This window comes from Miniopterus schreibersii (genome assembly GCF_964146895.1).
Source record: "Miniopterus schreibersii genome assembly, chromosome: 7".
Classification (NCBI taxonomy): domain Eukaryota; kingdom Metazoa; phylum Chordata; class Mammalia; order Chiroptera; family Miniopteridae; genus Miniopterus; species Miniopterus schreibersii.
In genome coordinates this window covers 51,033,882-51,057,920 of record NC_138108.1, presented here as the reverse complement: position 1 = coordinate 51,057,920, position 24,039 = coordinate 51,033,882, and the positions used below count along the sequence as shown (strand labels likewise).

At 35.4% G+C, this 24,039-nt stretch overlaps 1 protein-coding gene across 30 annotated transcripts in view; it reads right to left on the bottom strand.

Moving 5' to 3' along the window:
- BAZ2B (bromodomain adjacent to zinc finger domain 2B) overlaps positions 1–24,039 on the bottom strand; it is a 273,729-nt gene that overhangs the window by 103,921 nt on the left and 145,769 nt on the right. For all 30 annotated transcript variants that reach the window (XM_081141719.1, XM_081141724.1, XM_081141723.1 and 27 more), the window contains one exon: positions 6,454–6,600. In XM_081141719.1, coding sequence (XP_080997845.1) covers positions 6,454–6,598 — 145 coding nt within the window. In that variant the 5' untranslated portion in view covers positions 6,599–6,600. The remainder of the gene's footprint in view (positions 1–6,453; positions 6,601–24,039) is intronic.

Here is a 24,039-nt window from a genome sequence, read left to right as displayed (position 1 = left end):
TTTCTGAAGAAAAGAACTGTTAAAATTGAAATAAAGCTCATATATATGTATCAGAAGTTTATTACAATACACAAGTGGGGAGATATGGTGGGGGGCTATCACCAGTTGAGCTCAAAGGGTAGATAACTGACTCACTTAACATTTGTTCCACCCTTCTTTTAGTGTACCTTCCAGTGATGTAGAAGCTGGACAGTTAAAAACTACATTTACCAGTTCTTCTTGCAGCCAGGATTCCGTATATAATTTAGATTCCGCCAATCAGATGCATTTGGAAAGAAAAACTAAGTTAAGCTGGCAGACTGGTAGTACATGAAGTATCCTTTTAGGTGGTACAGATCAAGCAGGCAGCACAGAACAGCCCTGGAGCGAGTTATGTCAGTGGCTATTGATCACTGGATTACAGCTGAAGTGGTACGATCCATGGAGCCATCAGTTGGAACAGTGGCATCCTGATCGAACCAGAGGCAGTTTCACTAAGCAGACCAATTCAACAGTAATGCTCTGAAATCATTCATGGGGGCCAGGGGCCAGCTCCTCAATAATTTTCTAAGTGCCTAATTCCCTGTATTAAATCACTTTCTGCTAAAACATCTTTACTAATTTATGTTATTTCTAGTTGAACTGCCTGATAGGTCCCAAACCAAGAGGATAATTCATGGTGTCACAACTGGCCTGATACCTGATAACCATATACTTTTCAAGGTAATACTAAATGAGAGGTAAGTGAAAGCTTAAAAATAATATGCATAACCTTAGAGGTAAAGGAGGATTTCTTAAGGCAAAAAGCATAACCATAACTTTAAAAATTGATAAATCTGACTACGCTAAAATTGGAAGTTCTAGTCATCAGAAGACAATGTAGAATAAAAAAAAGACACCAAAGACTGAGGAAAGATATTACCCACAAACGTAACTGAAAATAGATCAGCATCGAAAATATAAAAAGAACTCATAAATCCACTAAGAAAAATACATACAACCCAATACATATATGCACCAAAGCCCTAAACACACACCTCAACAAAGGAAATCCAAACTTATAAAAAGGCACCTTAATGAAACACTACTTCATATTCATTATTGACAAAAATCAAAAAGTCTGACAATGACAAGTGTTAGCATGGATGATAGGGATCAAAATTGTGATACATAGCCAGTGGAAAAATAAACTAGTACTACTGGTAAAGTTGAAGACATCTTCAGAAAAGTATGCTTATATGCATTAGGGCCCATGTATAATGGTGGTTGTAACATTGTTTGTAAATGGCAAAAGTTGGAAACAATTCAAATATCCATCACCAATAGTGTGGATATAAAAATGGATGCATATTCCATTCAAATGCAACAAGCAAAAAGATAAATGAGCCTTTTAACCTTTAAAAGTTATTTTTTTCCTCCACATTTCTCATTACATCACTCCTCACCCAGCTGTCCAAGCCCATGCCATGGCTTCAATCTCCCTCTCAACACCGCCTTACCCAAATTCAGTCATTATATTCCATAAGAATCTACTCACTAAATATTTCTGGAGTCTTGTTTCTTTCTCCACCTCCAATAACTCCTTAGTCTGGGCCCTCATCATTTCTCACCCAGCTAAGTATAAGTACCCCCCTAAAAGTCTTGTTTGTCTCTAGTCCCATTCCCATTGCAAACTGGTGCACTATGTGGTGCTAGAGCTATAAATTTCAAAGTGCTGTGATCATATAAATCCCTGCACTTGGATGACATACAAATAAAAATAATGCTTATAACTTACTAGGCACCTACTATATGTGAGGCATTATCTCATTTATTCTTATAATGCTGCAAAATGGGTGTTGTTACATCTGTTTTATAGATGAGGCAACCGAAGCTCAGAAAGGGGTAATTTACCCAAATTCACATGGCTAATAAGTGAACAAGCCAAGACTCAAATTTCAGGGCTTTACAATGAAAAGTACTTGCTCTTAATCAACGCATTATTCTGCCTAAATTCCTACGCATGGCATAAGAAGTTATACATGACATAACCTTAGCCTACTCCCCAGGTAGACCTGTCCTCTGTCCCTCTGTTCCACTTAGCCATAGCAGATATTACCTCTCCATTTCTTCTTTTTCCTCTAATAACTTCTATTTTATTCAGAACAGCAATGTGTTCACAGAAAAAGTATTTTTCCTGGCCTCTCCTGAAGCACAGTTCTGACAAAAGAGATGTAAGTGGGAAACTCTGGATGGTGTTTCTGAGAAAGTTCTTTAAAAGGGGTCAAAGTAAGCTGGCCACTTTTGCTGCTGCATCCCCCTTCCCCCACTTCCTTGCTGGAAAACAGTGCCGTAGGTGAATCAGCCCTGTTACAGCCATGAGATACGCACATGAGCATCAAAGTCCCCACTTCAAAGAAGGAATTTAGAATTAGGAGTTCAGGTATGTGATGGCATAACCCACACAGCACCGCCTATCTATGGGCTGGTGTGTTTATATTTTCCTATTCATAGTTAACCACTATCGTAACTGACACATACCCTGAGTTGTGGCCTCACTGATCAACTTGTGTAGAGGTATCTTGCAATTATAAGATACGTATGTAAATCAATCTCTTTAAGAAGAAAAGCAAGGATACTCCAGCTTTAACTAGAGAAGTTTCAAACAATGTACCTGTTTCATATATTCGGCAATTTTATAAGCTTTTGTTTGAAGGAATCTACCTTTAAAAAAATGGATTGAAAACCACTGGTCTATGGCATAGCTTAACTACAACTGCAATTTCCCAACTTCTATCTTTGTATTAGGTCAAATGACCGCAATTCTTAAGCAAATCCACTCTGTAAAGTTTAATTATGCAGCTAGACTTAAATACCACTACCTCGGCTTTCACCCAGAGCCAATATGTGCAACAGTCTGAATGTCTGTGAAACTGGCAAGTAAGATATTGTGCATCACTTGCCCTTTCACACAAAGGTTCTGGAAGCATATTCCCTATACCACTCAGGGCCAGGGGAAAAAAGTTCACTTTTTCCTGAGGAACTGATATGCTTACTAGCACTAGTATGTAAGCCATGTATCCCCTTATGTTCTCCTTTTCTTCTTAGCAGCTAGTTTGTTAAGTTTTTTTGTTCAATATTGGTGGCTTTCTTTAGCTAACACCTTTTTAGAGCCTATTTTTCAATATGTAGTTAACTGTTTTGTTTACTATACTAATACATTTATTGAAAGCTGTCCCAAATTATTTTTTAGAAGTAGGGAAGTTGCTTTTTAATCATACTTTAAAGAGAAAAGAAATATTGTATTTCTTATATTTTGATAAGACTAACAAAACACATATATGCAGATGGCCTTAGATTAATTAATCTTTTTTTCAATATTTTCACTGATTTTTAGAGAGAGAGGAAGGGAGAGGGAGGGAGGGAAACATGGATGTGAGAACAAAAAGTCAATGGGCTGTGATCAGCTGCCTCCTACATGCCTCCTACTGGGGATGGAACCCACAATCTGGTTATGTGCCCTGACCGGGAATCGAGCCAGCATCCATGGGACAACACCCAACCAACTGAGCCACACCAACCAGAGAAGATTAATTAATCTTTATTGCAGGGTTATTTTTTATCCAAGTTACTGTAATAAAAATGAAAGGTGTTTTGTGAAAGGCAGTTCTTCAAGGTCCCTACATGTTATTATTGGTGGGTATGCCAAGAATGCAAGGCCTTGACTACTCTTCAACCAAGCCATTTCTCAGGACTGCATTTGCAGTGGTCAACCTTGAAGGATGAGGTAACATCCTCCAGAAAAAGGGTTTTTTTTCATTTACAATAAAAGCAGTGGATTCCTCAGGCTCAGTATTCCTAAGCTGTGACACAAACCCATAGCATGTATAAGATCCAAGTGGGCTGCTCTGTGTCACCGCTGAGGGATTTGGGAGGAATGGGAAACCAATGCCAACATGATGCTCATGCTATTTGCTGTGCCATAAATAATAAAATCTCTGACCCAGGAGACTCATGTCTTCTGTCATATCCATAATAGTAACGGGATAACTTGTAGGTAGGTATAATCTCAAATCCTAACAAGGTATTGATTCAAAAGAAATTAATCATTCAAAGTTTGAAAGCTGGTTTGAATGACATCCTTTGTAACTCAGTGGAATTCCTATAGACATATCATTAATGAAGATGACAGAAAATGGTCAATTAAAATTACTGTTTAAAAAAACAGAATGTCTTCCAAGGGACCATTAAAAAACTGTTGAAGTTTTGACATTTTAAAGATGAAAATTCTGTTTGTTGTCTCTATATATCAGGCAAAAAAAAATTGAAGATATTCAAATTGTTTAAGATAAAGAGGCCAAGTCTATTATCACTCTATGATTTTATTTTAAAGTGGAGAGAATTATCAGATAATGAACAGGCCCAAAGTATTTTATCAAACAAGACAGGAAAATGTGATAAACTGAGTTTGCAGGACAACTAAGCATTCTCTTTTTTTAAAAATTCTCTTAAGTAAATTATGTGCTGGAAGTTAAGATCAGGCTTGACTTTAAACATAATCTACAATACTATGAAAGTTATACACTAAAAGTCATTTTCCTAGAGAGTGAACAACCTTGTGATCTCAGTATTCAAGGTATATATTTCTTGGTATTTAGAGTGATATATTTCTGAATATAGAAATAAAAACTATATGTCATTCAATGAAAGAACCAACATAAAAACTCTGTAACCTTTTAAATTGGCAAATAAATGATAAAAATTTATTCCTTTCTAGACAAGGAAAGTTCTAATGTTACTCAGCAACTTAGCTACCCTCTCTCTTCCGCAATTCCCAACTATCACTAACGGAAAAATAGTGCCCTAATTTGACTAATCAGAATCACAAGCAACTCAAGTGTCACTCATTCAAAAACTAAGTGAGAAATAGGCGACAGCAAAGTGTCCAGAAAACTCAAGGCTCTGTATTCAAACATACTATTGAAGCCTTCAACATAAAAAAGGACATTTCTATAGAAACATATGAAAGACTAATTCAGAAGAATAGTTATAAGAAGCAGAAAAGAAAAATTACAAAAGTACAACCGTCCAATCATTTAGACAAAGTAACTTGAGTTAAATGCCAACTGTGGCATCACCTTTTTTTGAACACACATCATCAAAGGCACTCATCATTTATATATATAGCTATCATTTTATATATAAGGGAAGTGTGGATGAAGTTGTTAAATGTTAACCAAGATTGTACAGGGTGCAGGAGAACAGAGATTTCATTTATTTATTTTAATGTAATGCTATTTTATTTTCGTTATTTTGTAATCACCTACGAGTATTTTAGAAAATTACTCTGGTAAAACAATGACAAAATGACATCCTTCTTGTTATTGTTCCATTGATTAGATCAAAATAATTAAACAAATATATATTTGGCAAATTGCTAGGGTTAGCAAACATTCCATATTTATGCATTTTACTTACCCAAAATTACAAATCTAATCTTGAAAAAGTGAATAACCATTTAGTTCTACTGCTTATAAAGATATGAAATAATCTATAAAATTAAAAATATTTAAGATTAAAAACCTTCCTATTGATAAAGGAATGAATTAATCAAGTTCAGGTGTTTTTAAAAAAAGGCTGTATTGCCATGGCAGGGTGGCTCTGTTGGTTGAGTGTTGTCCCATGTACTGAGAGGTCACTGGTTCGATTCCTGGTCAGGGCACATATCCAGGTTGTGGGTTCCATCCCCAGTAGGGGTGCATATGGGAGGCAACCAATTGATGTTTCTCCACACTGCTATTTCTCTCTCTCTTTCTCTCCCTTCCTCTCTAATATATATATATATTTTAAAGGATGTATTCTATCAAACCTGTGCTTGGGCAATAAATGATTTTGGATGCTAATTAAAAACAATTCCTACATAATTAATGAAAATTAGGGATATTTTCACTTCTGAAATAAAGCTCTTTTTTTAAGCAATATAAACTTTGTTCATGTTTAAGAGAAACTTGCCATACTTAAAACTTCTAAAATACTTTCCTTCAAGTGAATGACCTGCCTTTAGTGTATGCCTGTGAACTGAGATAGTTGGAGTTTGGTAAAGGTCATGTCAAATACTGGAAGCAAATTTAGGGCAAAGTGTTCACAGCACTGGTACCTACTCTTATCACCAAGGCCTCCTTTGTATTTCTTCACTCCCCTCATAGGCCTATTGTTTTAGAAAGACTTTGCATGTACTAATTTATTTATTGAAATGGTGACATTAATATGAAACTCACAAAGAGAGCTTCCCATAAGCATGTAACACATGGAATAACCAGTGCGACCGGAGAGCCTGATAGAATTCAGAAAAAGCAAGACTAGGTGTTTAACCTCACCATTGTTCAACAGGTCAATGGAGGCATTGACAACAATGTATTCAGAGTTGAATAAAACACTGGGAACCAAATCAGTACACGAATGGCATTCTAAAATTGAGTTAATAAGGATACTCACCACATGGGTTGACTGCAGAGCTAAGCGAAGCAGCTCCAGTGGAAAGGCCGCCTTTTGAAACCGATGAAGCCACAGAAGGTATAGAAGATGAAGTTGGTACAGTAGAGGAGGCTGTTGAGGATGGTAACCGTTCTCCAGACTCCATATCTTTGAGAGGAAGAAAAGTGTTAATTCTCAATACTACTGGAATTATTCGAAACAGTTAAACATACTTAAAATAAGTCAAACACTTAGGCATAGTTTTTAAAGATATGAAGTAAGTTTAGAACACATGTTCTTCAGAAAGATAAAATGTGGAACAAATAAAACAAATATAATTTAAAAATACCAATTTATGAAATAATTTTAATGTTAAGAACACCAAATCCTCTTCTAATAGACTTGCAGTTTCTTTATATAAAAAAATTAATAGTGCTGTGAATATAGCAATTCTACACAAAGAGGTGTTGCTACCACCTTAGGAAAAGTAACATATCAGCTTCTTATCCTTCCTATATCACCTCGTTACCTATTCACTCACAGTGTAATACCCATATTGGCTCAATAAAACAAGAAAATACCACCGCATCTGAATGGACTGTAACCCTGCGGTTTTAAATCCAGATAGAAATATGCTTGTTGGTCTTAAGAATCCAAGAACCTGACCTGGTAACCCCCAATACAGTGAGCCCCTCCCCCCAAAAGACAAATTACATTATAGTTTTTACTAGAGTCAGGTGTGAACTATGGTCTCAAAATGGCCTTCATATCACTGGTTTATAATGACTGACCCACTTCTAAGCATCTTTATTAATTTGCTTAGCTATTTTGGGTACACTTTTACATTGGTTTTATTGTAATAGTTTATGGTGATATAAAAAAAATCCAGAATAGAAATGGGTGAAGAGGGTCAAAGGTACAAATTTCCAGTTATAATTTAGATTAAGTGATGGGGATGTAATGTATAGCACTGCACTGTGACTATTGTTAATATTACTGTACTATATATTTGAAAGTTGCTAAGAAAGAAGATCTTAAAAGTTCTCATTACAAGGAAATAAATTATAGGTATGTGTGGTAATAGATGTTAACTGGGCTTGATGTGATGATTATTTCTCAATATATACAAATATTGAATCATCATATTGTGCACCTCATATAATGTTACATTGTCAATTATACCTCAATAAAATGTTTTTTAATCTGGATTAGGTTACGATCATTTTAATACTCTCTGCATACACTGATCCCGCAATTAAGCAAGGCAATCGTGAAGTTCACAGTTGCTTTAAGTTTAAGGAGTACACAATTTATGGGAAGAAACAAAAAAAGATACTGTTCACCTATAAACTTATAATCAACCACAAGTAAACTTTCATCATTTAAATAATCTAACCATAAAAAGATTTCTGTAGGGAATTCTGTAGCCAATTCACATAATTACTATATATTTTCTAAGAAAAATAATTTGATTTCATTTTTAAATATTGACCAATTAAAATAATGCAGGGTTGATGTTTAAATATTGATTGAATCCATATGATATTTACATGATTTTTCTCATAAGATAAATACATATGGTAAAGATAATCTCAGGCTGAAGAATAGCATCATTAGTAAGACCATTTCAATGAGTTTCCCAGTCATATACAATTTAAAAACTTCATACTCTGGCACTGCTATCAATCCTCTCCATAGGTGATGGCACTGCTGTAATGAGTGTGGGCTTAATCTTACAGAACTTTTCTTACTGCTTATCAGCATTCATCATGGAAAGGCACAGTCAGTACTGATGGTTATATGGAACTAATGCTAAAGGGCAGGTTTTGGGTCATCAAACACTAACTAATGAGCTTTGTAGGTGAAGTCTTTAAGAACTATTTTCACCAACGTCCCATTTCACCAAACATTAAAACAATGTGGATTCTTTATCGAGATGGATTTTACATAAAAAGACTTTTTAAAAATTTATAGCTGGTAACCTCATTGTCCAAAAATTCAAAAATTTGTTATTTAAATATATTATTTAAAAATAATAAACTGTGGTTTTTTAAAATTGCCTTTGCATTGCACAGCAAAAGTAACTTGGTAATGTAATATAGATAAGCATTTTAGCTGAGTACTTGGCATATAAGAGCTAAAAAATAATAGTCACTACTTTTTTATAGGCAAGTTATAAACTCTAGGTATATTTCTTTCTGTTGATATAACTTGATTCAAGACAAAAGTAAGGAAAATCCAGAAGGCAAAATGAACAGTCTCTACGTATTGCTCATTGAAGATTACTTTTCCTAGAAATATTTATTAAAAATATACATACATTTGGATCTTGCAATCTTTTGAGGATCTATTCTGTAGAAATAAAGTACCAGTAAGGTCTTTATTATAACAGTGTTTAAAAATAAAATAAAATTTAAACCTGACAATAAGAAAAAGTGGAACTAGAACTAGTAGTATAAGGAATGGGGGCCTCTTTTAGTTTCAGTAAAAGTGTAATTTTCTCTTTTATTCTTGGTTCATTTTGTTCATTTAAGTGGGAAGGGTCTTAGCTTTTTTAAAAAAAATTCATATGCAACCATTTTCCTTAGAAGTTCTACTATATATGTTATTCATATATTATTTTATTCCAACTATTTTGATCTTATATATATTTTAGTCATATAATCTCTTAGGTGGCTGAGTAGTCTCCTTGTATGTGAAGTTCTCTTTTTAAAACTGGCTCTAAGTTTTAAATTTTTTTTCATGTTTTAATAGCCATTTCTTACTGCTAGTAACCCCAAATTTGGTCAGTTACTCCATGTTCACCTTATACATATCCTTTCCATTAAAAAAAAACCACCAACAAATCTACTCTAGCCTTTGTTACTCTGGAATGAAGATTGTTTATGCTTAAATTAACAAGGATTTGCCTTTCAAATTTTTCTTTTTGAGCTAAATATTATTGAATTCACATTTCATTTACTATTGTGCCCTGCTAAATAAAGCACAAGCATAGCACTGGAAGGAACCCTAGTCAATCTAATTGCGAAAGAGCCACAGAACAATCACTGGTTTACCATATTGTAAGAAGTTTTAAAATACATATGCACCAAGGGATGCTAAAAGCAGTAGCTAAAAGTATGAGGAGAAACAAGATATTTGCATAGAATCAAAGTATCATATCTAAAATATTTACTAATTAAAAAGGGCAAAAGAGAACTTCACAGTGCAGAAACTATATAACCTGTAATCCAACAAGTTAACATCATGTGTCCTCTGACGCTCTCAGAAGGGCATATCCCGTCTGTGGCATTCTTTCCAATCACACAGAACCTCAGTCAAAGCAGGAGAAAATACCCAACAAATCCAAATTGAGAAAACTGACTAGTACTCATGGAATGTCAAGATCTTGAGAGAAAAATAAAGACTGCAGAACTACAACGGGTTGAAGGTTTAAGGAGATAAAACAACTGAATGTGATGTGGGATCCTAGCTTGGATTTGGGAACAGAAAAAGGATATTAATGGAAAAACTAAGGGAATTCACGGAAGGTCTATCTACAGTTTGGGTAATAGTACTGTACCAATGTTAATTTTCTGATTTTTATAACTTTGATAAATGTACCACAATTATATAAATTATTAAAATTAGGGGAAGCTGGGTAAAAATATGTATGTATGCTCTGTATTTGTTTTGTAACTGTTTTATTAAATTTAAATTATTTCAAAATAAAAAGTAAAAAAATCCAAAAACACAAAGTCTCACACACAGTAAACACTCAAAAAATACATATGTATTGGGGTGGAAGAGTGTAAACCTAAACGTGAAAGCAATGAAGATACAGATTGCGTTTGAAAATATGTGTTATTTGGGTTCCAAAGCCATGTCTGGAGCTTATTAGCTATGATCTTGTATAAATTATGTAACTTCAGAGAACTTTCCATTTCTTCATGAGTACTATGAAGATGTAGTTGAAAGGGTTAAAGGAGATAATGCAGGTAAAGTGCTGAGTACCTAGCACTCAATTAACTGTCAGCTATTGGTTTTAATAAGTGAACGTCTGGTCTGTGTGTATAATGAGCCATGAGCATGTGTGGCAGTAAAAGAAACCTTAAGGTATTTTTAGATTATTCACTTCAAGTAAATATTTCAAAGTTGGATCTATTTATAGATTATGTATATGTTTGGCATGTTATCATATTTTTTACCCAGATAAATTTTGTGTTAAAAATAAATGCCTTACAACTGTATAAGTACCAATGGTAGCATGTTTTACTGCGAAACTTTCAAAATAAGCTGGAACACAAATATAAATAAAACCAATACATTCATTTTCAGTTGAAAAAACAATTACTCTATGATCAAATGAGTTATTCATTATTGAAGCATACTACATAAAAATTAGTAAAACCCACTTATTCAGATTATTTAATCAAACTGTGTTCATTAAAATAAAAACAGTTCAGGTATCCAAAAACCATTAATTCCCAGATTTCTGTTATGGCCAGAGCATCCGGATCTGATACTTGCACTCTTGTGATAGCCTCTCATTCTGAGGCTATGTGTTAATGAAATACCTAGATGAAATATCACTTTCTTCTAGGTTGCAAATCACCACTAACTAACTGAGTCTTTCTGGCCAAAAACAGCCCATATACCACAAGATCAAAAGGAACAAAATATAATAATATGACTCCCCTCTGACCACACACTCATCTATGGAAGAATATCAACTAGTAGGTACATCTTTTAGTTTAGGCTATTTATGAGAGTATATTTTTCTAATGTATAACTTCAGAATAATTTATTTGCAAAGTCAACTGGATAGGATAAAGATTACTACAACTAAAAATTAACATACAGCACTACACTAGAAAATAAATCGGCTAATGTGAACAAGAAAAAAACATTCAGAAGATGATGAAGGGGGATTATAAGTGATTTAATTCATCATAGATCTTTCCCATGTTCTAAAGCCGTAGTTGGCAACCAGGGGTGACTTTCCACTAGGAAACATTTGGCAATGTCTGGTGACATTTTTGATTGCTACAATGGACAGGGTACTACTGGCACTGTGCAGATAAGGGTCCAGGGATGCTGCTAAGCTAAAAATGCACAGGACCCCCGCCCCAAAACACCTGGCCCAGAATGTTAGTAGTGCTAAGGTTGACAAAATTCTGATTTAAAGTATCAAAAACTGCATTACTTGGAATTCAGTTAACCAAAACTTTGATAAGTAGTAACTCTATATAATTATTATAATAAAATGATTCAAGCTGATTTAGTATCACTGCAATATAACGAGAAAATTGTATTCAACCTATCTTTTATGTCAGCATTCCTCTACAATCTATTATTTTTATACTTTGTCCTAATTGTTTAAATCTGATAATGTATGATATACAGTTAATACCTATTGTAATGCTCACTCACGCTGTGTAACATCAATTTACTGCATTTTACTAAGATGATATCTACCTATAACAGACAAAAATCACAATTACCACAAACAACTGCTTCCCTGCCAGATAATTTTCTATACTCCAAAAAGATTCAATGATCAGTTGTTAATAATAATACTGTTCGAATTCATGCATATCAAATGTTCTTTTTTGTGTAATCAGGGTTTATGAAGACTGACATCTGCTAAATGTAAACCTGAACAGGTGCAGATAAAGAAGGGCAAGGCGTGTTGGCTAAGAAATAGAAACGTGGTCAGCTGTCCTGTGCTTCAGTTGCATGATTCCTTCACTATTGAAAATATAGCTATAGAATAGAGGGAAAATTCAGAAAGTAAGCATAAAAACAGGCTAAGATATTTCTCCTGGAAGTTTTCTTAAAGAGTGTCTTTATCTTTGTTAATAACACCAACAGTTCCCCGTGAGAGTTCAAAGCACACAAGAAGAGCTGGTGGACCCTTACTTTTCCTTACAATGAAACCTCAAGTGAAAAACAATGATTAGGAAGAATATCAGTCACAACACCGCTTCTTTTGGTTTAACACGACCACTAACAACAGAGATTTACAAGTCCATTACTTCTTAAAAGTCCTGACAAAGGCCTTTATGCAACTATTTCTTTAGATAATTTCCAGGCAACTGAACACTTGGACAAATAATACTTCGAGGTATTAAGCAAAACAAAACCAAAAAACCAAGCAACAACCAAAGTTATTCTGTTAACAGATTTTGAGAAATAGGAGATGATGAGGCAGAAATAGCTTATTAAACAACAAAATTCTTCTCCAAATTAGTATGATTGAAGGGAAATGATTCTTTTTATATAATTTATATTTGCATACATTTTCAGAAATAGTTATTTCAAGTCAGTAATATAGTACATTGTGGTTTAAAATCTGAACATGTAAAATTGATCGATTTCCTTTGGTGCTTGATAATTTCTTTTATCCTCACGTGAGGATATTTTCCCGTTGCTTTTGAGAGAGAGAGAGAGAGAGAGAGGGAGGGAGGGAGGGAGGGAGAGAGAGAGGGAGGGAGGGAGAGAGAGAGAAACACTGATGTGAGAGCGACACACTGCCCGGCTGCCTCCCGCATGCGCCCGGGGGCCAGGATCGAGCCCCAGGGCTGAGGCGCGGGCCCTTGGCCGGAATCAAGCCTCGGAGGACCCTTCAGTCTGCGGGCTGACGTTCTAACCACTCAGCAAGCTGGCCAGGGCGCTGCTTGATAAATTTTAACCACCTCTGTAAGCAATCAAAAAATTATGTCGCCCCCCCCCCAAAAATCAGGTGCTCTGTTGCAGCCTGTGATCTGGAGCAAGGCTTAGACACCTCTAAATACTAGTTTCCTTCTCTGAAAAACGATAGAGTTGAATTAAACTGGCCTTCAAGTAACTTAGTTTTATCAAGCTGGTGATTAACAAAACACTTCACATTACATTAAAATATTTAACAATTTGATTCTATCTTTTCCTTTTCCTCCTTTCCACTGCCTTAGTTCTACCTCTAAATGTGTATCATACTGAATTACAGATTTCTGTTAAATCTTTTAAAGATTTACTGTCGTCGCATTTATACCTCAAGAGACTTTATGATGAGAAAATTATCCAAGAGTAAAGCACTGATTTCATACTGCTCAGTAAATATCTATTCAGGGAGAATTCTTTTCCATCCAAAACATTAAGTATTCTCCTGCAATGAGCTATCTGTGAGGAAAAGGTTATCCTAAAGATGTAAGAAAAGGTATAAAAGAATATTAAAGGAAGATTTGAGCAGGATTTAACATGTATGAATCAACTAAAGCATAGGTAGAACCTACAGATTTAAATATTGACTAGAATTAGATTTTTCTAATAAGGATACAACGATCAGAAGGATAAATAGAGAGACAACGTCTGGTTAATTGATCCCTCCACCTACAAACGCAAGGGGTCCCAAAGAACCAGCAGAAAGACCACACAACGAAATTTCTGAGACACTTCTGGATCGTAACTAAGGCCAATGAATAACAGAAAGCAGGGTGACACTTACTCTGTAAGATCCCCCATTCAAGAGAGGATGCCAGGAACTGCATCTGCTGAACTAGGGTAAAATCTCCCTTTCAACGGGGAAAAGGCAGAGCTTCCCTAACAGGGAAAGCAAGGCACTTCTTAAGGAGCAAAATGAGGGTAAGCGCTTGTGAATACCACGCAGAAAATATTTTTGTCCTGGTCACTGTAACGCTAGGTTTGTCTTCCTAATAGTATCACTCTCCTGTTCAAAAGTCTTCAATTTACCCAAGAAATATATTTATACCTATGGGTAAAGATATATGGAAAGGATACTTATGAAACATATTAATTGCAAAAGACTTTTAAAAACAAAATATTACATCAGTAAGAAACTGTTAAATTGTGGTACCTTTCTTAAAAGAATGAGGTAGGTGTGTACTAGGTAGTCTGTTAAAAAAGTAAAGTGAGAGAGTAAAATAGCAAGATCTTATGTGTAATAAAGAAAAAAAGGAGACATAATCTTATGTCTGTATGCTCAGAATATTTCTGGAAAAGTATATACGAAACTGATAACTGTGTTTACTTCTACATAAAGTGGAGAATTGAAATCTAGGAGAGGGAAATTCTTTTTCACTATATATCTTCCACCACTTGAATGATTTGCCATGTGCAAGTATCACTAACAGTTAAATAAATTATTTGAAAAAGAAAGATTTCTAATGTGTGTATACCGGTACCGTAGTAAAATCCATGCTATTTGCCTATAGTTCATTAAAGTGAGAGTGGCTGTACAAAATTCTCAGGAATCCTCTAGGGCTCAGAGTTATGCTGTTAACTTTCCAGTCTGCGTAAGAAGTCTGGGACATAATAGCTGGTCACTTGTTATGCCATCTAATGCCAGAGTCTTCTCCTCTGCATGCTCAGCTAAATAAGGATAGATCAAAGTTCTTTCGCCACATGCTACAAATGACACCAATTATACCATTTATGGAAACATCACATGTTCAGCCTTTCAGAAGTCATTTATTAAATCATGAAGCACGCTAGGTGTTTGGGATATAACGAGTAAGTCAATTAGGTTAAGCAGTCTGCCTCAAGGGTTTATAGTCTAGTAGGTTGGAGCAATGATGGAAACCTGATCAAAGCTGAGCTAAGCAGATGCTTGCTTGCAAGACGTTGAGCTAAGTGACATGGTGGTATAAGGTATTGGAGGTTGGTATATATCCAGGAATTGGGGTGGCCTTTGGGGGGCCATATATGTAGATGAGCAGAGAAGTAGGAAATAGTTATATATGCAATGGGAGGATATCTCAATTATTCTTTACTTTTTTAATGATTAGGAATATCTATATTAAAAGTTACACATTTTCTCATACTCAGAAAAATATAAAAACATTTCATGTAAAAAAGTGAAATGCTGAAAATAAATTGCCACCTTCGATTCAAATTCTAAGTACACAGTTATAATTGTTTTATAATACTCAAAATTATATAATTTTAGTTATTTTCTAATGACTACATTTATGACTGAACTACACTTAAAATTTTAATATCTATAGACTCCAAATAGTAGTATCTCCTATTGCAGTAAAGTAGGAGAACCACAGATGAGTGTCCAAAACTATACATAAAATTCAATCAACGAAGAACCATTTTTAAAAAAATTAATACTGAAGTTAGACAATGAGAAATTTGAGAATTCTGATGGTATCAAGAAAAATACTTATTATATATGAAGTACTTATTCTCTCTCTGCCTCCTGTATTGAAATAGCTGGTCTATTACTAATTTAGTAACAACTATTATTGATCATCTACTACAAAATTATATAATGGCTTAGTTGTTAGATTATAAAGATAAATAAGTCACAGCCTTTGCCTTATAAAAGTTCATCTAATAATTTTCATTTAAAAATGTTCTCAACATTTTTCATTTTGTATAATTCTCATCATAAGTTAACCCAAATTTAAATTACTACAGAATTTTATTTTTCTAGTAAGTAGAAATGTATGTGCTCTCTCTACTAAATTCAGAAAATACTTTTAAAACACAGGAGAAATATTTTTTTAAATCCACCTCCTCACATACCATATATAATGTCTAAGTTTCAAACCGGTCTTGTTATTGTTGTTTTCTCTTAATTTTAAGAAAACTGAAGACTTTTCCCCCCCAACTCCCCCCATCGTTAGGGCCAGATGATAGAAGAAATAGTGGGAAAAAGAGCTAGGGGGATAAGAGGAGTGGGGAGGGAGAGATTTTGGAGAGAAACAGCATCACTGAGAGACTAGAGTACCAGAAAGAAAACCGATCCTTGTTTTGAAGTAATTTTTAAATGGTGACAGTTTTCATGAAAGTAAAATTCCACCCTTCACCCCCATCCAGGAGATAGTCAAGCCCACTGTGCTGACTCAAGCTTCCTCATAGACCATCTAATTTGCCAGACAGGACTTCCTGCTACCGAGGCAATCCTTGACCCTCAACAGTGGGCCACATGATCCTACTGCCGCGGTCAAAGCTGTCTGAGCCAGGAATGACCCAGGACACAATGGCTGGCCAGCAATCTAGCACATGTATCTGCTGCCTCTAAAAGATACTATGATCTAAGCAAATTCTGACATAGACATTTTAACTAATAGAAACTAAGGGGAACTTGTTGCTAAGTGGGAGGTCATAAAGGCTGTGGTCCTAAGAATATCAAAGCTGAAAAAAGTGGGCTGGAAAAAAATGTTGGAAGAGCAAATGTACAGAGAAGCTGAGAGGTTCTGAGCAGGAGAAGATGAGAGTGTGGCCAATCTCAGGTTCTCTTCCTTAGACGTGCCTTTTCAATTTTTTATATTCCCTGAGACTTCTTGCAAGCCTTTCAAATATCTATCCCTTTAATTGAGTTTTAGTGGGTTACTGTTTCCTGCACTGAAAGAGAATGGCAGTAAACTTCCTAACAAATGTCATGTTTAATCTTTTTTCTTCTCCTCTTTGTTTGTGCTATTTACACCACTGAGCCATATTCTGTTTTTCCCTTTTAACAACCAAATATAGGCCCAAGAGTCACTTCATCAATAAAACTGTATCTGTCTAATATTAGGCCACAACTTCCCATCTTTGAACCATAAAAGCACTTTAGCTTCTACCCAGAAAGCTGCTAATCACATTGACTTTTTACTGCTCTGTGTTTATGAGTTCACTGTATCATTCAGCATATAGCCAGTATGTCTATTGAGTCTTAGTTTCTAAATGAGTAAAATAGGATTAATTACACTTACTTCAAAAAGCCATTGTAAAAAGAGTGCATAGCACACTTCATGCTAGGTGTTTTGTCTTTACGTGGTTGGCCAGAATTCAGAAGAAAATCTCTTTAATTTCTTCAAATTAAATATACAAGAGTGGGAAAACAGCTCATTGAAAGTCAACACAGTTTCTTTCATAAGTTAATGTGAGCAAAGGTAAGTTAAAAATGTCAATAGCCTTTTCACTTCGAAGCATACTGCTTTCACAGGTAAACCTCAATAAGATGTTCAAGAAATACATTAGAATATCCCCTGTCAACCTGCCTTTCAAAGAGTGTTACCATTAGTTTAACTGTAGATAGTAGGATAATTGAAAGCTTTGTTTTAGATTAACAGTGACAGTTTCAGTTTAGTTTTTAGATAACCAAAATAGTAAAACTGTTTTTTCCTGAGATGTTAACATAATTTTATAACTTCCATTACTCAAAAAATTAATTTTGTTCAGACTATAACTTCCTTTTTTAGTAATTTAGAAACCAAGTCTTCTCCTTTATTACATCCACAATCTCCAAAAATTCCCAAAGTTACAATAATGCTCTCTACCATTCTCTTCACTATAAAATTAGTCAAATTATTTACTCACATCCTTTCAAATATGCCTCTTCCACTTTCCTCCTGACTTATTATTTTCTGAATTGCATATAATCTGTACATGTCTTACTGTACTGACAGGCTCAAATATTAATATAATACTCCTAATTTTTACTTGGCAGATTCAAGGCCCTCCATAACACTGCTTAGAGAGAATTTAACTGCCTACCCTCATAATACAAATCCCTAAGCACACTCCCAAATGTGTCTTAACATGATCTGGGCTAAATACATGAAAACAATTAATAGTTAAATACAGTGACATAACTGTGAGCCAGTTTTTAAAGTATTTCTATAAAGTAAAACAAAGTATGTATCAACTCAATAATAAAATCATTCTAAAAATGAGTATTGAGATAATAAAGAAAATTTTAATATTCTCTATAAATAGCTTACTGATTACTAAAATACATGTAGTCTAAAGATAGAGCCATATATACCTATTCGAACTATAAAACTGTCTGTACTTTAAATGCCCATCTAAATATTCCACTTCAAATATTCCTAAGTTAAGAATATTTGGATCCCTCAAAGGCTAGACATAGTATTACTATATGACCTAGCAAATCTTTTCCTGAGTAAGGAGAAATGAAAACATATGTCCTCTCAAAAACTTGTACACAGATGTGAAAATAATCCAAATGACTCTCAGCTGATAAATAAAATGTGGTATATCCATACAATGAAATATTACTTGTCAATAAAAAGAAATGAAGCATTGATTCATGCTCCAACACTGAAGAACCTTGAAAACATTATGCTAAATGGAGAAGTCTGTCACAAATGACCACATACTGCATAATTCATTTATAGTAAATGTCCAGAAAAGGCAAATCTATAGAGACAGAAAGATTAGTGGTTGCCTTTGGCTGTGGAAAGGTAGGAGAAAAATGGGTACTGTTAATGGGTACTGGGGATTTGAGGGGGATTAGGGAAATACAGTGGTGCCTTGGCTTTCAAACGTCTCCGTTGAGGAACATTTCGGTTTACTAACGCCACAAACCCGCAAGGAAATGCTTCGGTTGTCAAACACGCCCCGCGGCTCCCGCTGAGGGCGAGACCCCGAGGCCCAGCTGTGGGCTGTGGACCCCTCGGTTTTCCAGCGTTTCAGAGCTCGAAGGGTCTCCCAAACGGGTGACATTCGGAAACCGAGGCACCGCTGTATTTAACTGACAGAGATAATGGTTGCACAATTCTGTGAATATACTAAACACTGAATTGTATACTTTAAGTGGGCGAATTGTATGGTATGTGAATTCTATGTTTATAAAGCTGTCATATGTAAACAACAAAAAAAGAATATTTGGATCTTGTGTTGATAAAATGTTATTTGATTTAATCCATTCTCAATTGAAATTCTGAAGTCAGTATCCTCAATTCTAGCCTCCACATCCAAGACTAAATGTAGAGTGTCCCTAGTGTGGTCTTTCACGTGTCACTTAAACGCTCTCAGGCACACACTCACACGCGCACACACACACACGTTAAACTTGCTAAAGCTGTATTAATTCAGTTTGGGAACGAACAGGTTTATCGAACATTATAAATTCCTAAGTACTTAGCAGACTTGTTCCACAGCTCCATTCTAATTATAATAGAGGGATTTAACAGAGATAAATAAGCCTGAGATTCTAAACCACACCAACTATTCACTCTCTTCTGCTGGTTCTGCTTTCTAAATATCTTTTCTCTATTTGTACCGTCATCTTAGCATAATCCTACATTAGTTCTTACTGGAAATACAGCAACAGCCTTCTAAGGGGTCTCTCTGCTTCTCTTTTCCTCCAGTCCTCCTCACACAGCCACAGTAATCCTACTTTTCTAAAATGGTAATCCTTTTAATATAAAAGTCTGTCCCTGCCACTCCCCTACTTAAATCTCTCAGAATCTCTACATCACAGGTATAGCAAAACCCCAGGTCCTCATTTGGCATAGAAACCTCTTCTAACTGAGGCCTCTGACTTCCTCACTGGTCTCACTCTCTTCCCAAACTGCTAGCCATTCCTCAGCATACTATGGTCTCCCCTGCATTCATGCCAAGTATTTAGTACGTGATGTTCAATCTCCCTCAATGGCCTTCTCTTATACCCTGCCAAATTCCTAGGCATGTTCGAGGTCTCACCTCATGCATTACCTACTCTGGGGAACCATTCTGACTCACTGACAAGGTCTTAGGTACTCCTTTCTTGTTGTTCTTGTATATCCTTAATTAAAGCACATAAAATAGTATGCTACGTAGCAAGTTTCTATTTTCATACCTGGCTTTCTATCACACTGTGAGATCCTTAAGAAGCAGGGACTATTGCTTGTCATCTTTAGAGGTTTATAACCTAGACTACAAGATCTTAATAAAAGGCTTTGAATGAAAATGCATGATAATCATAAAAATTTATATGGAACTTGAACTGCTTATCAATTTTCAATTTCTGAAGTGGAAAAATGTTGGCCAATGAGATCTACACATTTCCTTTAATCTATCACTCCAAATTCAAAGACAAGTATTAAGAATCTGTAAGAGGCACATGCACGTGTCAATCACAAGTTTAGTTCAGAATGCTCCACTCTCATATCACGTTGCCTTCTCCATGAGGCCCTTCCTGCCTGCATTATTTAAAAATCATCACCACATCACCAACACCATTTCTCCCTTAGATCATCTAAATTACTATATATTTATTTTTCTTATTTATTGTCTAACTTTCCCACAAAACTGTTGATTAATATATCTATTTTGTTCACTACAGTATCTTCAGAAACCTAAAACAGTCCTGGCACAAAAAATGTGCTCAATGAATATTTATTGAATGAATGAATGAATGAATGAATGGCCATCCAAGAGGATTAACAATTTGAGGAATTCTTTAATTCCAAAAAATCATTGACCTGAGAAAGTAAATCAGAAAACCTCTTGAAAAAGTTTCTACAAATTAGTCAAGTAAACCAAATAAAATAAACCAATGTCTCTACTTTGCTTCAACTTTTTCTAAATATACTATAAACTTGATAATTAAAGCAAAAGCATCACTCTTGATTAGTACATTTATCCTATCATGCAGTAGTAAGCCTGACTTATAAAGCACACAATACAGATTCTTCTGTTGACGCTAAGCCCTCTTCTCATTTTAACAAACTGTTGAAACCTAAAGATTTAACTTGCCATTTAAGTTATCTATTTGTGCCATAAACTCTTTTCCATATTTATACCAAGCTTCTCAAATTCATTACAGGTAAAGACTACTAGTCTACTAGTTCATTTGTGTTAGCTAATTTTATTGTACTTAAAACATAGCAATACCCTGGGATCAGTTGAGTCACACTTGGTTTATGAATTTCATATTGAACATCTCTCTCAAGACATATATCTAAATGAGATGCCACTTAACTTATACAGCAAGATAATTCTTACATAAACATGAAATATTATATACAAACATATAAAAGCAGAGGTCCAGAACATTCCTCTAACAACATTTCACATGGATTTATTTGGTTATGCTGTTCGATCCATATATATGGGTTATATTTTAAACAAAGGTGCAGAGAGCAATTATATTTCAAAATCTGCCTTAGTAAATACAACCTGACTTACAAACAGAATCAATTTATTTTATGTCTTGATAGACAGGAGTAACATTATGAATATGACTTACACAATATCCTCAGATAAAATAAGCCCACTACAAATGGAGAGACTCATCCACTTAGAGAAAATATGGCCAATAAAAATCTTAATTTAGAATTTAGTGACCTCTCCCAAGAAGACATACGAACAGCCAATAGAGATATGAAAAGATGTTCAACCTCACTAGCAGTCAGAGAAATGCAAATCAAAACTACAATGAGATACCACCTCACACCTGCTAGAGTGGCTAGTATCAAGAAGACAAGCAATAACAAGTGTTGGAGAGGTTGTGGAGAAAAGGGAACCCTCATTCACTGCTGGTGGGAATATAGACCGATTCAACCACTATGGAAAGCAGTCTGGCAATTCCTCAAAAAATTAAGAATAGAGCTACCATACGACCTAGCAATTCCTTTTTTGGGTATATACCCGAAAAACTTGAAAACATATATTCACAAAAATATAAGCACCCCTATGTTCAATGTAGCATTATTCATGGTGGCCAAGATATGGAAACACGTGTCCTGCAATAGAGTATGGGGTACAGAAGATGTGGTGCATGTACAATGGAGCACTGCTCAGCCATGAGACAGGATGAAACACTGCCATTTGCAACAACATGGGTGGACCTTGAGAATATTATGGTATGTAAAATAAGTCAGACAGAAAAAGCTAGGAACCATATGATTTCACTCATATGTGGGATATAAAACTAAACTCATGGACACAAACAGCCGTGTGGTGGTTGACAGAGGGGAAGGGGTGGGGGGTGAAGAGGGTCTTAATATATGGTGAAGGGAGAAGATATGACTTTGGGTGGTAGGCACACAGAGCAATATACAGATCTTGTAACATAGAAACCCACACCTGAAACCTATATGTTCATATTAACCACTGTCACCCCAATACATTTTTAAAAAATAAAATATTATTTAAAAAAATTTAAAAATAAAGTATTTTTTGCTGTTTAAAAAAAAAAAAAGAATTTAGTGGAACAAAGAAGGAGTGTATGACTTACTTCACAGTAGAAGAGAATTCCAGCATAGTACCTTCACCTACTAGGTTTTCAAACAGTTACTATTAACGAGGACATATAAATCTGAACCAAGGATCTCTCCTTTCCAACAGTTTTATTCCTTTTCCCAAAGAACTCTTATAAGGGCTGGGTGATAAGTCGACACAAACCGAGGTTTACATATGCATTAGGCATACTGAAAAGAAGTAGGGGAAACAGGGCTGCCACTCCTCCAAAAAAGTTTCTATGAGGACATGAGATTACATATGAATAGGTAAGGCTCTCCAGCCACCCATGAAACCCTTACCAGGTAACCCTTACCATGGACTATCACTTCTTGAAGCTCCATCTCACCCACACACATAGGGATCCAGGATGATGGGAGGAAAACTGGACCTAGCAATGAAAACTACTGTCCCAGCTGTTCATAAGAGTTGAGTTGCCATATTACACCAGGATAACTGAATATCTAAAAAGTTCAGTTTCAATATCATGTTTAAGGAATGATTACTGAAATAAACAGATTAGAACAAACCTATCCTTCCTAGGCAATAAGGATTTTAGAAAAGCTTCCAGAGAGAGATGATGTAGACTTCCATTAGCTGCGTAGTGGGTGGAAGAATATCTACTGGTACTTGGGCAGTCATTCCACAAAGAACCAGGTAGGCCTGGTTCAGAAAACACCCCAAACTTTGAGGAAGGATACTGTAAATACTCAGGCTACAGCTTAGAGAGAGGGCCTGTCTTTCAGAAACTGTATATCTATTAAAATACCCGGCCAGCAAGGAAATCATCATTACCACCTGTGTGCTCTCCTCTTCACAATTTGTGACATTCTAAAAATTTCTTTTGGGGTTTAGAGATGAATAATTGAAAGTACTAAGTCCATTTCCACCCCCAGTACGTTGTGTCCTAGGGTGTGAGTAAGAAAAAGGGAAAAGATAAGTGAAATAATCTAAGATAAAATATCCAAAGAGGTAAGAGTCCGAAAGTTGGCATTATTAAATAGGACTGATAAATAATCCATCACTCACATACATGCCTCCTGTTCAACATCAGGTATAATACTTTGCAGGATAAGCCAACAGAAAAATAGTGGTACCCCTAATGAGATATCTAAACTAGGTAATGAAATTATAGATTCATGGGGCCCCCAAATACAGTTTGCAGTGATAAGAAAACAGGGCCTTCTGAAAGATGCTAGATGGTCATCAAAGAAAAGCTGGTGGCAGCAGAGGCGATGTGGACAAAAAAATAAACACAAACACCTGAGGTTTCCTTCTAAAATGTAGCCTCATATATTAAAGAAGTACAAAATCTGGAGAAATATTTTAAGAACTCTAGAAAAAGTTTATTAGGCAACAGATGACTAGCTGACTCAAAAATAAAATCCAGGCATTAAATTACTACAAGAGAGAAAGGAGGCAAAGGAACTCTGGACAATCTTGGAAGAAAGAAGAAAGATAAACAGATGACCTGGGAAGAGCGACAGGGAAACAAAGACACCCCTGGCTGTCAATCCATCCACATTTGGTGTTAAGACTAATAAAGGCCAGTGTTTGCATAGTAGCCACCAACATACCTTGAACACCATTCCATTCAGTCTAACAGGGTTACTGGCAACAATGTTGGTCTGCATCATTCTAGAATGACGACAGATGCGGGAGATG